The 15,975-nt window shown below is 38.5% G+C and overlaps 1 protein-coding gene across 3 annotated transcripts in view; it reads right to left on the bottom strand.

The window, feature by feature from the left end:
- The window catches only part of dock6 (dedicator of cytokinesis 6), a 54,138-nt gene extending 38,601 nt beyond the window's left edge, over positions 1 to 15,537 (bottom strand). For 2 of the 3 annotated variants that reach the window (XM_084113484.1, XM_084113485.1), the window contains exons 1-14: positions 15,399 to 15,537; positions 11,611 to 11,698; positions 8,641 to 8,816; positions 7,883 to 7,951; positions 6,652 to 6,775; positions 5,340 to 5,552; positions 4,920 to 5,005; positions 3,988 to 4,054; positions 3,711 to 3,860; positions 2,898 to 2,978; positions 2,313 to 2,469; positions 723 to 847; positions 516 to 609; positions 271 to 433 (exon numbers count right to left, since the gene is read on the bottom strand). In XM_084113484.1, the coding sequence (XP_083969610.1) occupies positions 271 to 433; positions 516 to 609; positions 723 to 847; positions 2,313 to 2,469; positions 2,898 to 2,978; positions 3,711 to 3,860; positions 3,988 to 4,054; positions 4,920 to 5,005; positions 5,340 to 5,552; positions 6,652 to 6,775; positions 7,883 to 7,951; positions 8,641 to 8,816; positions 11,611 to 11,698; positions 15,399 to 15,448 (1,643 nt within the window). In that variant the 5' untranslated portion in view covers positions 15,449 to 15,537. The remainder of the gene's footprint in view (positions 1 to 270; positions 434 to 515; positions 610 to 722; positions 848 to 2,312; positions 2,470 to 2,897; positions 2,979 to 3,710; positions 3,861 to 3,987; positions 4,055 to 4,919; positions 5,006 to 5,339; positions 5,553 to 6,651; positions 6,776 to 7,882; positions 7,952 to 8,640; positions 8,817 to 11,610; positions 11,699 to 15,398) is intronic. The other variant, XM_084113486.1, reaches the window with a different exon arrangement.
- Positions 15,538 to 15,975: the final 438 nt, after the last annotated feature.

Here is a 15,975-nt window from a genome sequence, read left to right as displayed (position 1 = left end):
ACAGTTGTTATCAGATTTCAGTGGTGATTTCAAATATGAAATTGAATCAAAAGCTTGAACAGCTTTGGAGAATTTAATGGTTCCCCATTCAAAGAAATAGGAGCTGCCAAGAGGCGTTTCAAAGATAGCCACGAGTGAAATGACTTGCCTTAAAGCGACTTTTGTTTTCACCTATCATATGAGTCCACACTCAGAATGTAGTTTTATGATACATTAATATACTTAGATGACACTTTCAGATATATTATCTGCTCTTTTCTGCTATATTACCTGTAGGTAGTGTGTGGGGTGTAGACGTAGCGAGCGGGAAACTCCAGCACCTCTTTGGTGGGGCGCACGCGTGGGTCAGGATAAGGCTTCACGTGAAGCAGCTCTGAAGACAGACAGTAGTGAGGGGCTTCTGGAGCCGGGGAGATGTCTATCTTCAACTGAGCTAGATGGAGAAAGAGACCAACGGAGTGTGATAAAATGCTTAAATAATATAACGGAGGTAAAAAATAAGTGCAGCCAGGTACCCGTCACAGGTCTGAGTCGACGCAGGACAGATGACGGCCTCCTCATGTCTGCCAAGAACTTATATAAGTCTTCATCACTCAGTCTGTCCCCCTCCTGTAGCGCCACAGAAACACCCAGCATTCATTTAGTGAGGGAAACAATACATCATGCTAATACACTACCATCAGCAGAACACAAGACACGCACAAAAAAAATCGAGATCTGACCTGTTTGAAGAAATTGGTGACGGTGAGAGTGGCTGGCCGGAAGTTTGTGAAGTTGCACATGTCCTCTCCTACACTCATCCTCTCAAAACCTTTCTTCTTCCTCTCATTCCATGTCCCCTTACGCTCTGTAAGGAATGACAAAATGCTGTTTGTTATATAATTGAGTCATGCTACTAGGGCTGGGTGACATATTTAATATAGAATATATATATTCAATATAACAGTCACACGTTATATTAAGAGTCTTCAATTACTATGTACTTATAAACACAATAAGTACATTGTACCTAACAATTATTTGTTTTTGACGTTAAATTGTAAAACACTTGTGCTGCTGTTGAGGTGGGATCCGGCTACGGTTATGACAGGTTTGTTGGTGTGGGTAAGTTTAAGGGTGGGTCAACAGTGTGAATATAGATGTAATTACAGAAATTAATTACAGCTGTAAGAACAATGGTCAAATGATTCATTTAAATGTTAGTACATATTGCGGCAGACAAATGGGACCTCTGGAGAACGCACCCTTGGAAATGAGACACAGCTAATGTATTTCTGGATCAAAATGATGGAGCACATTTGTCGAATATTGGAAAAATGCTAACAAATATACAGATATAAGTTGCGAGTATATGATATGGTGTCAATCGGCAGTTGGCTGGTACATTTTTATACATTTTAACAATGCAAAATCTTAAAAATATGAACAAACATGAACGACGCTCGGGACATTTGAAGGGGCTGTGCTTGCATCGTCACAAAAGTTTAAGCCTTGCCAATTGAATTACTGAAGCACAAAAAGACACGAAAGAGAACTCAATTCGTTACTCGCGCGTGTGGGAAGTTTAAACATCTGAAGCACGCACCCAAAAATATAGTGGATAGTGAATAGAGTTATCTTTCACGTCTTGCACTTGAAAAGACATATTCAAACTTCCAGTTTTGGCAAGTATCCTAGTACACATAACATAGTCAGTTATGTCTTAAGTGACGTAAACAGTTGAGAAATAAAACGCACGTGTAACAGTATATTGAATCCATGCATTAGCTCTTAAAGCAGGGTTCACCAATCTCGGTCCTGGAGGGCCGCTGTCCCTGCAGAGTTTAGCTCCAACCAGCTCCAACACACCTGTTTGAAAGTTTCTAGTATGCCTGTTGAGACCTTGATTAGCTGGTTCAGGTGTGTTTAATTGGGGTTGGAGCTAAACTCTGCAGGACAGCGGCCCTCCAGGACCGAGATTGGTGAACCCTGTCTTAAAGTGACAGCAGCCTAATTTTCCTGCTGATGTCTGAGTTTTTAATGTTAATCAATCAACAGAAGACAAAGAACAATCACTCATTTCTCTTGACTGAATAACTTTTGTAACTTTAATACGGATTAATCTGTTACTTTAATAAGGATTAATCTGTTAATTTTCTTAAGTCACTGGCCATTGGCAGGTGTGGCAAAAAGTACATTTTAGGCCCTGGTTGTAAACATAATGCCTATCCCTTGTGTGTGTTAATTTCAGGGACATCTCCAAGGTGACTACTTATAAGAAATCAATAAAAAGTAAACTTTAAAACAAAAAGTGTGTTGACTCTGGTTTATACCTGTGTCTGAGTCTGAATCTGAGCGGTCTATCCCTCCAGCGCTGCTGACGATGTTCAGCAGATGAATTGCGGTCCAGGCAAACGGCATCCGGAAACGTCCCAGCCTAGTGCACATCTGCTCGGCCTGAGTCCTCAACTTCTCCAGCTTTTCCTTATGCTGCACACACACACACACACACACACACACACACACACACACACACACACACACACACACACACACACACACACACACACACACACACACACACACACACACACACACACACACACACACACACACACACACGTGAAAAACAGTGAATCAATTCAGAACCACCATCTGGGTTACACAGTCCGCATGTAAAGGTCATGGATAGGCAGCATTTATCATGCCATTTCAAACAACCAAAAAAAGCAACTTGGCAGCAGAATTATACAGTGACAGTAAAGGGCTCCAGCATCTACTGGACCTTGCTCATATTGAAAAAGAATGACAAATATTGCAGTAGTCCAGATCAAGTTGAGAAACGCTCAGAGGATACCATAATCATGCCAGATGTGTCTGATGAAATACTCATGCAAAAACCCATGGTACACTCATACCTTAGTGGAGTCGGATTCCTTCATGACCATGTATGGCTCACAGCATTCGCCAATATCTCCCTGTTGAAGGACTTTCTCCAGCTGAAACACAAACACAGCAGAGCTCAACAATAAGGATGTCCCAAAGGCCTGAGGCCAGGTGACAGAACTGTCACACACATATATCCACAGTGACCAGCTTAAATGTCAGGACTCAGGAAAACAAGCATTTCCTTTGTCTTTTTCAGCCAACAAGACTAAAGAACTAAAGAATAGTTGGTAAAAACTTGCTTGATATAGTTCCTTGTCTTGTTGCCTCATCCAACCTCTCTAAAGCTTAAAGTCCTGACATTCTCATGAAAAATATCTTGATGCATAGAATTCCTTTTTGAAAACATTTGTGCTGCTTATTTTAGTGGAAACTGATTCAATATCTTTTCTTTAATGAATAGAAAGTTCAAAAGAACAGCATTCATTTCAAATAGAAATCTTTAGTAACATAAGACATGTAAATGTCTTTAATGTTATGTTTGATCAATTTAATGCATTCTTGCTGAATATTAAGTTAGTGTATATATAAATAATGCATAAAATGCATATTTATTTGCAGTGAAAATGTTTTAGTATTTATAATTCCTAACTAAATAAAAGAGGCTGTGCGACTGTTACCTCATAATGTACGTCTGTATGCAAGTTTGAAGGACTTAAAGAGGGACTTTAAACTGAATACATACACCTCTTTAGCTATGCATGCCATTGGTTACGACCCCTGTCCTAGAGTTCCTCCTGCACCCTCTATAGGACATGTGGCACTGCGCCCCCTGCTGGACATACCTTAATGACTAGAAAGATGTCAGGAGATGGGTATGTGATGGAGAAGATAGCAGATCGGGCCAGGGTGGAGATGGCTACATTGGGGGTGTGGGGTCGGAGCAAGCCTTTTATCTGATCCGAATTCAGGTCAAAGTGAAAATCCTCAGAAATCTAAGGGAGGAAAGGAGCATGGATGAAAGGGATGCAGCATATGAATGATCATGAACCCGTCACAGGATTTGAACCCACAACCCTTTCAGTAACAAACATTTAAAAGGTTATGAACATTTAGTCATACCTTTTTTTTTTCTCTGACATCATACAGAGCCAGTGATCCAAATATTGGCTCGATTTCAATCTCAAATCTGGAAGAACAACCATAGTGAGTCAGACCACACTGCAGTTGGCTTAACTCTTCAGGGTGAATGTGTAATCAGAAGGTGTGTTAAATCTCAATCAACGAATACAGTCAGGGCTTGACATTATTTAACACCCAGCAGATTTCAGCAGTGCAGTGTAACGTAGTCACTACTACAATGTTATATATAATATCTACATTCTGTAGATTGTAAATTGTAGTCTTTTAAAAAGGCATCTGAATAATAAACGAAGTGCAAAGTAGTGTTGTCAAAAATATCGATTGAAATAGAAAATATCTGAAACACTTCCAAGACTGTAGGAGCCATAAACATTTAGCATAAGGTTTGGTCCTTTCTCTGGAGTCTGTAGGAATTGATAAAGAATGTCTGTTCGTCCAGAGACTGTAGAAACTGTAGGAAGAGTTGGGACTGATGTTGCCGCAATAATTGTGAATTCTTGACTGGGTGTTAAGTCAGTAGCCACTATTTTTGTTTTTAAATACATGTATTAACTAGGGTAGAAGAAGATAGCATAGATAGATCGGAAGTATATTGTCTATGGGACTAATTTGAAACAAATTAATTCAGCTTTCTGAGCAAGAACTCCAAAAGAACTGAACAAGACTGATAGTCCAGAGTTTTTATTAGTGAAACTAATCTGAGTTAGCACAGACTAAAAAGAACAACACTGAACGGTCATTTAACATTAGATTGCTGGAATATCAAGAGGACATCAAAGAGTATAAGCAACAAATTTGGATTTTGAAAACAAATGTTTGATTTGTCTGTGTAAAATGGTCAGTCAACAGCCACTTGTTGACCTCAGCAATAAAATGACTGAATGATTGGATGGGCTGCTTGAGAGCCTTACTTGAGCGACAAACACTTGACCATGATCCTCTGGCCGGTGTGCTCTTTGGGCACCTCAGGGACGGCACACCTCTCGACGGCCTCGTCCTGTCGAACACAAAGAACCGTCATCATGACTACGGCTCACTCAGCACCATGGCAACGTTTGCTCAGTCATCAGAAACAATGTGTACACAGACATAAAGCGAGAGGATGAGCAGCGACGATGCGGAGGAGCAAGAGACGGAGGAAAGACAAAGAATATGTTTGACAAGATCAAACAAAATCGCAGATGGATCATCAGAGAGACGTCTCTGCTTTTGAACTTCAGCGTTTGACAGCTCTCCTACATAAAAGTGTCGAGTGTCACTCATCGTCTCCTACACAGAAGACTCTACTTTCTTTCACACACAGTCTCACACTGACTTGAATGATTTCAGACCTCATCCGGTGCAGGGTAAAGTCCCAGCAGATCAGTGTGGCGGCTGTGCTGGCGGTTCTCGGAGTTGCGGCGGTCCATGTCCTCCGGAGCCGTGCGCTCCAGCACAGACGGCAGCAGCGCATCAGGCGTGGAGTTTTTCAGGTCAAATATACTGGAGGCCCAGCTCCCCCGCGGCGTCTCTTCTAGCGACACGGAGTTCCTCTTGGAGTCATCCTGTCACAGACACAAACCTGTCATTACCCATTTATTAGAACCATAAAAATAACAGTTTATCCGGGCAATTTCTTAGTTTAACATGTTAATTGGATTTAAAACCAATCATTATTTTACAAAGACTATAATGATCCTTATTTTTCAGTTTCACTTACAACATTCTTTAATTTAATAATAATAATAAAATAACACAAAAAAAGAAAGAAAAGAAAATACTGTACAACAATTTGATCATTCATCCAGGCAATTTCTCAGTTTCACTTTTTATTATTTTTACTTAAGACAAATAAATAAAGTAAATAATCGTTTGGGAGATCATTTATCATTACTATTTCATGCCTTTTTTGTACTTTCTAAAAGTAAACTTAGTAAATTATTGGGAGAAGAAAGAGGAATAAGACTGGAAAATCTCGTGTCAAGTCTGTAAACCACACGCACTTTTACTTGAAAGTCCGAACCAAAGTTCATGTTTTGATACATTTTAGATATTCGGTAAGTTTTGGCTTCACATTGCAATTATGCGAGCGCACTAAAGAGCTTTACATGACATACTTGCGTCCTGATGTCATCATCTATGTGGGCTGCATCTTGACATTGATTGGTTTGTAAACGGACGTGCGTCTGACATCAGTGTGTTGTCAAAGTTACCCGCCGAATTGACAAGAATGAACGAACAGACGCATATCGTTGCCACTATACTGTTATTATTATGGCATTACTCCCTGCAGCACCAACTATACTCGAGGCAAGTTCAAATTCGCCAAATGAACGTCCTCCTCGTTGTGCGAACATTTAATCGTCGCCGGCAGGAAAGGAGGAGAAGACTGCAAGCAATCCTGCGAGAACCACCAGAACTTCCTGTAAATGGTCTGAAAGTCCGAACCGTACAGAAAATGCTTTCACACTAGAAACGAACCAAACCTTTGTTCAGTTTGACCCGGACCGAGACTACCTCTTTTCGTCAGACCAATTTTCGTGGACCGTGGTCCAGGGGAGGTTTCACACCTGTCATTTTGATTCGGATCAAAAAGTCAGAAAATCCGGACCAAACAAGGTAGGTGTGAAAGGGCCCTTATAGGCCACTGTAACAGACAGTCACCTGCTCATCCTGACGGTCAATGGCTGCCTCATCCAGCTCAAAGGTCTGTTTGATGAGTCCTTTCTGCTTCTCCCGCTGTCGCTCAGAGTTATGAGGCGTCTGTGTCGTGCTGTATCGTTGATACCTGAGAGACCACAACGCAGCATAAGCATCAATGTCATACACTACCGGTCAAAGTATAAACAAACTAAATGTTTATGATCTTGAAATCTTTTGGTTTAAAGGCTTTTAAGCAAAATCATTATTATTATTTAATTTAGTTTTGTAGAGAAAATAAACTGTACCTATGTGTGAACATCTCAACAAAACTAAATTTTGACTTGGACTGATGAAGAAAAGAAAAAAGTTCAACAAGACGTGCCCAGCATACATAAGGGGTTAGAATTGTTGCATTATTCCAGATAAATAGATTGAGATCCACAAATATTAATACAAATAAATAAAATGAAATTTGCAAGTGTGTTTTATGACAAAAACACAACTCTGCCAGGAATCGCTTTCTATGCATTTGTGAATCGCTTTCTGACATAAAACACATTGGTAAAAAAAATATTTTTATTTGAAAATCTTTTTTTTGTTGTTGCTGTGAATTTTGCAAATTTTTGTGAAACTCTTCATATGTATTTGTGGATCTTAATTAATGAATTTGATTATTTTTTGGAGAATCTCTTAACATTTATTTGTGAATCTCAATCTTTTTTTTTGGAATAATGCAACAATTCTAACTCCATAGATACACTACCATTCAAAAGTTTGGGGTCAGTAAGTTTTTTGTTTTTTTTAAAGAAATTAATAACTTTCTTCAGAAAGGAAGCATTAAATTGATCAAAAGTGACGGTAAAGGCATTTATAATGTTACAAAAGATTTATATTTAAAATAAATGCTGTTTTTCTATTCATCAAAGAATTTGTAATAAATATTTCACAAATATTATTAAAGAAATTGTAATAATTTTCACAATATTACTGTTTTACTGTATTTTTGCTCAAATACATGCACCCTTGGTGAACATGAGAAAAAAAAGTTTTTTAACATTAGAGTACACATCGAAATTCCTTCAATAGTGATTAAAAAGCATCCCAGGATGCGCTACATGTAGTTGTTTGAAAATGTAGATTTGTTGAACGTTTTTTGGTCACTATTCTTCTGAAAAAGCTGGTATGTCCAAACGTTTGACAGGTACTGTGTATATTCTACAGGCCAGTCTCATGCATGAAGAAGAATACTCACTTCCTCTGGATGATGAGCCAGTCGTCGGTATAGACCCCCAAGGCATCCCTCACTCTGGGGTCCAGAGAGCTATCAACAGTGAGTGCAAAAAGAGATCGTCAAACCCCCAGATACCCTCACACCCCTTTAAACCAGAATGGCTCACGTTCTGGAGCCACAGCCTGTTCTCGGCAAGGCAAGCCTGCAGTGTGTTGAGGAACGAACGTTGACATAACGATACTACCCGACTATAAACAGGCTAAAATCAAACACCTAAAATCCCGGTGTTTGTGCAGGCAGTGCAGCACCTCTGTTTTGCTGCTCACAGTCCCGGGAGTGATACTAGCTCGAATAAACTCCTGGTACTCTCATGTGTCCTCTTTGGAGATAAACTGAAACTAAAACCGTTCACTCGCTCTCTCACATGCTGAGTCCCTCTCACTTTTGCACAGGTTTATATATTTAGATATAAAGAGCAATGTAGTGCAACATTCTTACATTGCTCAATGAGACATTGACAGCCTTTCTCCATCCCTCGCTCCATTCAAGAAGACCAGCAAGTTTTTAGGGTTGAACCGATCTGCAGTGGAAATGCACTGAGCAGTTCGAGAACGGACAAAGGCTGGGAACCCGTACAGGAACGGTGTCGGTGGAAAGGGGTATTAGTGCACTCGCGGGCAGCACAGCATGGCTTACCCAAGATGATGAGATTACCTGATTAGCAGTGAGGAAGGGCAAGGCTCATTATAGTGAGCCGTGTGTGTGTGTGTGTGACTCACTCCTCCTCAGGGACTGGCGGCTCTATGGTAGCACACTCTCTCTCCTGCAGCAGCAGCTCCAGGTCATCGCTGGGGAACTCCAGGAGCTGTCTGAGGGGTCCGGCCTCTGCTCCGGGTGGATGGCTGCTAACGTACTCCTCATAGTCCACTGGCTCCACCGCCTCCGTCAGAGGCACCTAGACAAAGAATATGTTTGACAAGATCAAACAAAATCATCATCATCAAAAAAACAACAAAAAAACATCACCCCCGGACCTGACTCACTCTGAACACTCCAGCAAAACGACTGAATTACATTTTGATCAAATTCATTCACATACAAGCATTGCTTAACTGTCCAAATACTTTATGGGGCAACCGTATTTTCTTTATGTACGTATATCTACATATGTTTGTATGTATTTATGTACATTACCATTCAAAGTTTTTTTTTAATGTTCATCAAAGCTGCATTTATTCAATCAAAAACTACAGTAAAAACAGTTAGATTAAGAAATGATGATTGCAATTTAAAATAACTGTGTTCTATTGCAATATATTTTAAAATGTAATTTATTTCTGTAATGTCAAAGCTTCAGTCACATGATCCTTCTAAATTTCTATTCAAGAAATGTTTCTTATTATTACCAACGTTGAAAGCAGTTGTGCTGCTTAATATTTTTTTGTGGAAACCATGACATTTTTTTTTTTCAGGATTCTTTGATGAATAGAAAGTTCAAAAGAACAGTAATTCACATACAAATATAATTTAATGCATCCTTTCTCAATAGAAGTGCTAAATTTCTTATTTCTTTCAGTTTTTTAATAATTTATTTTATGTTCACTTACAGTAAAGTTTTAGTGCCAAACTTTTAGGTTTTTTTTCTCTCTCATCCATCTCGCAGACTCAAAAAATAAACTGGCAAACTTTTTTCTGCTTGTTCATGTGTTAATGTATTAATCTAATATAAAAAATACGTTTTTGCAGCTTAGTTTCAATAAATGGTCTTTTTTTCACTAGGGCAGAAGTTATGAGTTAAAGTTTCAGAATGTTTTCATAGTACAATGAACTCTTTATATCTTCAAAAATTGTATTCTGTGTAATATGACCCATTTAAATAGCTTCAGTGCAGTAATATACTTGCTGTTGTAACATAGTGTATCTATTTATTTTTTTAAATGGAGGCTTGACTAAATAATGAGACACTTAAAGCTTCTCAGGGTAGTTTCAGAATTACCAACAATGCATTAAAAAAGTACAGAGAAAACTTCAAAATAACCTTGTGTTGGGGGAAAACATGAGGAAGTGATTGTGGCTTGTGGCCAATTCAACTTCCCCTTTATATTCCCTTCGACAATTACATATACTGTATACAAAGGTGCCAAACATAATTTGACATTAGGTCACTCTTAAACTGCCTGAACTGCATTGCATTAGATACAACACATTGAAACCGTGTGGCATCTACAAACAAATTATGCAATCCCTTTTCTCAGAACTAACTTTTCAGATCCATTTTTGACTTTAAAGGCTGCTTACGAAAGCAAAGGCAGTGACTTCGCAGGCAGCGTTTGCACATGATGGCACCTCACGAAACTGACTTCGGACAGAATTCTGAACAGTACTGCGCGATTCTGGATAAATTGAGAATCATGATTTTTTATTTTTTTTATGTTTGTAAATAGAGATCACGATTCTCCCGCAATACTAAATAGACAACTGAACAGAATAACAAATAAAATATAGGTTCTGACAAAATATGAATTGCTGCCATCTATCTTAAAAATATATTTAATTAAATCTGAGTGAGTGAATAATTCAATGACTCACTCATTAAGACCTCACTTTGTTCATTTTTCAACAAATCTCTTAAAATAATGATTTAACGATTAATCATGCAGCTCTACTGAGGCAGCGTAACGGTTTAATGATCTATAACAAAATAGAGAGAACTTTGGCGATAACTAAGTGAATATTTAATTACTACAATAGTAACTTCTTGCTAGAAATGACATCAAGTGGAAAACGTTGGTCAAAAACATACATTTACACACAAACCTTAACTTTCAGATGCCATCTTCATTTTTTAGCTCAACTGTCACAGAATGGAAAACACAGGATTATTGGATAATACCATAATACCAATTTGGTATTTCGTATTATAGTATTAAAGGTATAGTTCACCCAGAAATGATAATTGTCATTATTTACTCACTCTGTTATCGTTCCAAACCCACAAGCCTTTCGTTCATCTTCGAAACATGGTATACAGATTTTCCAATACCAAATCATTTTTTTTCTTCTCATTTTGAATAGTATATCTATTGTTTTATCTGGTTTTTGTGACGTTTTTATTTGAAACTGTACTTGTGTTGTGCTATAGATGCCACTTGGGTTTTTTTTTAACATACACTCCCATTCAAAACTTTGGATTCGGTAAGATTTTTTAAATGTTTTTGAAAGATTTCCCTTACGCTTATCAAGGCTGCATTGATTTGATCACAAATATAGTGAACAAATATTAATATAATGAAATATTATTAGAATTTAAAATAACTGTTCTAATTTAATATATTTTAAAAAGTAAATAATTTCTGTGAGTAAATAATACCTTTGAAATTGAAATCTTTTGTAACATCATAAATGTACTTTTACATCTAGGCTATGTCTTTACAAAAATCGTATTGACTCCTAACGTTAAAACGGTAGTATATAATGCATTGCAAACACATTCATACACTCAAGTGAAACCTCACCAATGCAAACGCATGTGACATTGTAAATATTTATATATTAAACTTAATCTTGCTGAATTCCAGAAAAACAAGAAAACCCAATTTCACATTAAAGACTTGCGCCCCAGGTTTGTTTTCAAAGCAAATATTCTGCAAACTGTTCAATTACGCCCTCAGTCTTACTCAAGACCTGACAGGAGCCCACAGGACTATGTGCAGACAAGCAGAAATACATAAACACAAATACACACTAACCGGTTGATGAGCTCCAGCTCGTTTTTTGGACAGCTGTGGTGAGCCATATTCCCGGGAAACCTGCTTCCTGACCTCAGACGCTACTGTCCTATGAGAGACACAAAACAAGACAGGAAATGGACATTTATTATATTTACATGATTTTATATAACCACATCAGCAGCTCATATGCAATGACCAAATCATCAAGAAGATCATGACGAATCAGACACAGACAGCGAGACGAGTTGATATCAGATATTGCTGCGGCCAGAGCCGGCAGCTGCTTAGATGGCGACGGTCAAACTCTGAACGTTTGAAGAGATGCTGAGCCGCTGGCAGAGAGCAGGCAGGACGCCACAGCTCTGCCAATTTGAGAACTAAAAGCAAATGTGAGGCTTTAATGCCCAACAAAGCCCAATAACCCAGTAACCCCTCATCCTCTCAGAGATAGCCTGCAGCTGCTCTCTAACAAACTCAAACTGCCTCGCTCTCACAGACAAATATACACACACACACACACAGCTGCAGATGCTCCAGTTCCCTTCAAAACACACACGCCCCATCATTAGTGAAGCTTGCTAGGGCAAGAAGCCTATCCATATCACTATAGCTCAAGAGTTAAGGATTTAAAGCAAATTTCAGTATGCATGTGATACGGTATGCAACCATAGAAGCTGGTGATATTGCACACATTAAAGCTGGTTTTCACTCATCATAAATACATTTTTATTTTTAAATCATGCTGATGCAGTGGCTGCATCTGAAATCTTGTAGTCTCTCTGAGCAGCTTCTTTTTGAATAAGTAATTGCTTCCCGGTCGATTAAAAAAATGAATGTTATCTAGACGTAGTGAATCTGTCAGGGTTGTCACTGTCATGAGACCTACAGCGTCAGTTGTGTCGCTTCACTCCCATTTATAAATCTTCTCCCGTGGCCTCATGGGATAGCAGCAACATGCACACTTCAGAATCCCGCCACAGGCAGTAAATAGCAGGTCATCTGGATGCTTTTTGCCTACTTTTTTTTCCCCTGAATAATTCTGACACTCTTTTGGCGCACTGTTTTTCATACTATACAATATTTTGAGTGCAATTCATAGGCTAAAAAAAAGAAAAACACAAAATAAACCAAGCTAAAGAGGAATTTGACTGATAGCATTGTTATTGCTTTTTTATTCTTTTAGACATCACAATAATATTGATACTGTAAATTTGTCGTGTACAATAATCGTGTACTCATATCTGATTTAGTGTCAGACCTAACTGTAAGTAATTGCATGTATTTCAGCAGTTTATTCTTCACTGTTTGTGGTACAGACATAAAAGAAATATATGACTACATTCACACTGCAAGCCTTAATGCTTAATTCTGATATATTGCTCAGATCTGTTTTTTGTTTTGTTCACATTATTTTTAAATGTGGCCAATTTCAGATTCGAGCGTGAACTGGTTATGATCCTGAACTGGCCCGTATGCGCAAAACAACAATAACAAAGATGACACACGGTCATAGAGAAGTAAACACGGAGGTTACTGAAGGCAGCATTTACGCGCTCATTTATAAGCTGGTGTGCAGGAATAAACAGAAAAAATAACAATTCAAGGACGCAAACAGAATTCAATCCTGCTGTAAAGACAATGGTACACAGTCATTATTCACTTGAAATCAGTTCAGTGTGGATTAATTTCGGTTCAGTAACTGTGTAATAGGAACAGTGTAATAACTGTGGTTCAATAAGTCCACGATGTGATGGCGAGTACTGCATGAGCAAACACTTTCACATTTTCTAGCCTTAACCACCGCTGCCGTTCTCTAAGCACGAACCCAGACTTTGCACTGCTAACAAAACTCTGCCGGCTACAGCATCAGGCCCTGTCATTCACCCGACCCCGATGTGGTGCAAAGAACGGACGTGGCCTCCGCCCAGGGGTTAAGCCACTTCACTACCTATCCATTTCCTGAAATTATAAAGCTGTGACTGAAGGAAAAGAGTGAGCTGAGAGTAATAATAACATGCTGCTGTTTGTTTTACAGTGCACTGCAATGAGAATTAAGAGCGTTCATAAGTGCATGCTAATGTGCGACCTTTAGGCGTTGCACACTTCTTAAAGACAAAAAAAAATCAGAGCATCGCACCGTGGCTTCCTATTTCCTGCTTCAGAAGGAAAGAGGAAAACTAGTCTGCTCTCAAAAGCAACGGGCGGAATGAAGCGCACCACCCTTTCCTACATCCTGCAGGGAAACAATGAGTCCACTCTCACAGAGGTGAAGACAGAGAAAGATAATAACTATAAGAAACATAAACCTATGCGCGGGTTTCATGCCTTTTGAGCAGAAATGGCATCCATTTACAAATGTAAGGCATTGTCCAGCAGTACCATATGAATCAATATAGTAAGAACTGAGTTCATACGAAAGTACCATGGTATTACAATCTCGGTAAAGTGCTTTTGTAAGGGAAGACTCCTGAAGACACTCTCTGCAGGCTCGTCTACTTCCATCCGCACTGCAAGATTTCACTTAGGTCCCATAAGCCACATTGATTTGGAGTGATTTTAATCTCCTTATCAAATTATCAGTGTTGCTCTAGTCTACGTCAATGAATGAACACCACTCTCAACAAATACACAAACATGAATAAACACCTGAATACATCCATCATAGACACACTGCTGTTTCTCTCTGTTTTTATCAACCCATCGAGAAAGATCTAGAGATGCTTCCTCAGCAAAAAGTGAGTCGATTCCCATCAACTCTTGATGAGCAGGCAAAAACTACAGCTGTCAAATCGATTAATTGCAATCTATCATAAAAGTTTGTGTATACAAACTTTTATGTGTATTTTTAACTGTTTCATTTCGGTTTGCCCTTCTAACAGATTATGTAGACATGTCACAATACAGATAGAGCTACCATAATTAATATAATGTTAGAAAGGTCTAATATTAATATACTACAATTGCCCTAGGCCTAGTCTCATATAACTTATGATCATAAAACATGTCAGTGGTATCATCTGTGACCAGAAGGAAAACACAGAACACCATTTTTGACTGATTTATAAAGTATTATATATTAATTGCTACAATATTTATATAATATTACATTCATTAATATATTTTGAACAGACAGATTTACAATATAAAATGTAGATTTCAAAAGTTTTACATGTAACAATTAAAATCAAAAATTATTTCTGGATTATAATCCCCTTCTTATTACAAAAAAAAATTTGTTACTTTATTGTTGCATCCTTTGTATTGGGTCTTATAATGAACTACTGATACATTTTTGCTCGGCAGTTTCCCACTGTTTACTGTTATAATAACAATTGAAAGAAAAAAAAAACTTTCATTCAACTTTCATAGCGCTATCCAAGGTGTAAATTACACGTGTTGACTTTAAAGTTTTAAAAGGGACAGCCTTAAGCGCATTCCCGAACCGCCAAGTGATACATCTGTTTGAATAGATAAAAAGAGTAGCAGCTAGTTCCGATTTCACAGTCATCGCGTTACAGTCCATGGAGTTTTAATGCATCATATTTTCATCCCCACGGAGTTTAATTATTTCAGATTTGAAACCCCCGTGTATTCATTGCAAAGTACTTCATCCGTTAAAAGAGTAAAACTGAAGTAAGTTGCAGTGTCACACTGTTGCGAAGTGCGGCGAGTTGAACTAAACAATAGGTTCATCCCTGTGTAACTCGTGGCGGATCTCTTTATCTCTCCATTCTCGTGAATCCCGATGCGCGGGACAACTACTGCACAACACCTCTACTGTCCAACAGTCGCTGAAGTTCCCCTACCTGTTAATCTTGTGCGCAAAAGCCCTCCGTTCGCTGGCTAGACTTGCCATCCCATATAAACAGGGAGAGCTCCTTTCCAGTTTCCCTGTACTTTGGTAATATTATTGTGGAGTGGAGTCATTAGCTTCCTTGTGTCACTTTGGCGCATAATAGCGCCTCCTCGCGGTCTGGGGGCGAATGGCGCCGTTGACGAGCTCACCAAACCGGTTTACAATGACGCACCTGTCTTTATCTTTGGGTATCTGCGATGTTTATCATTTCTAGAATAGATAATGCAAATAAATGTTTTCCTACTTATAAAGTAATAATGCTAACTTTGCAGATTACCATGCAAGGACACCACAAGCCAATCTGTTATCATACGTGTTACGGTGTTAGTAAGGCTTTTCATTTTAATAAAACGACAAGCACAGCATATTAAAGAATATACATTTATTTATTTATAGCAGCAATCAGAATAAATTATGTTTACTGTTAAGTAGAAGGCTATAGTTCACCATTGAGTTTCTTTAACCGTTAGAATCCAGCCGTTAGTTGTTTTGGGCAAAGGTGGATATTTCTCGCATGGGGAAATGTA

This window comes from Abramis brama (genome assembly GCF_963993115.1).
Source record: "Abramis brama genome assembly, chromosome: 1".
NCBI lineage: Eukaryota > Metazoa > Chordata > Actinopteri > Cypriniformes > Leuciscidae > Abramis > Abramis brama.
Note: the sequence above shows the minus strand (reverse complement) of the source record. Positions and strands in the feature narration are given on the sequence as shown.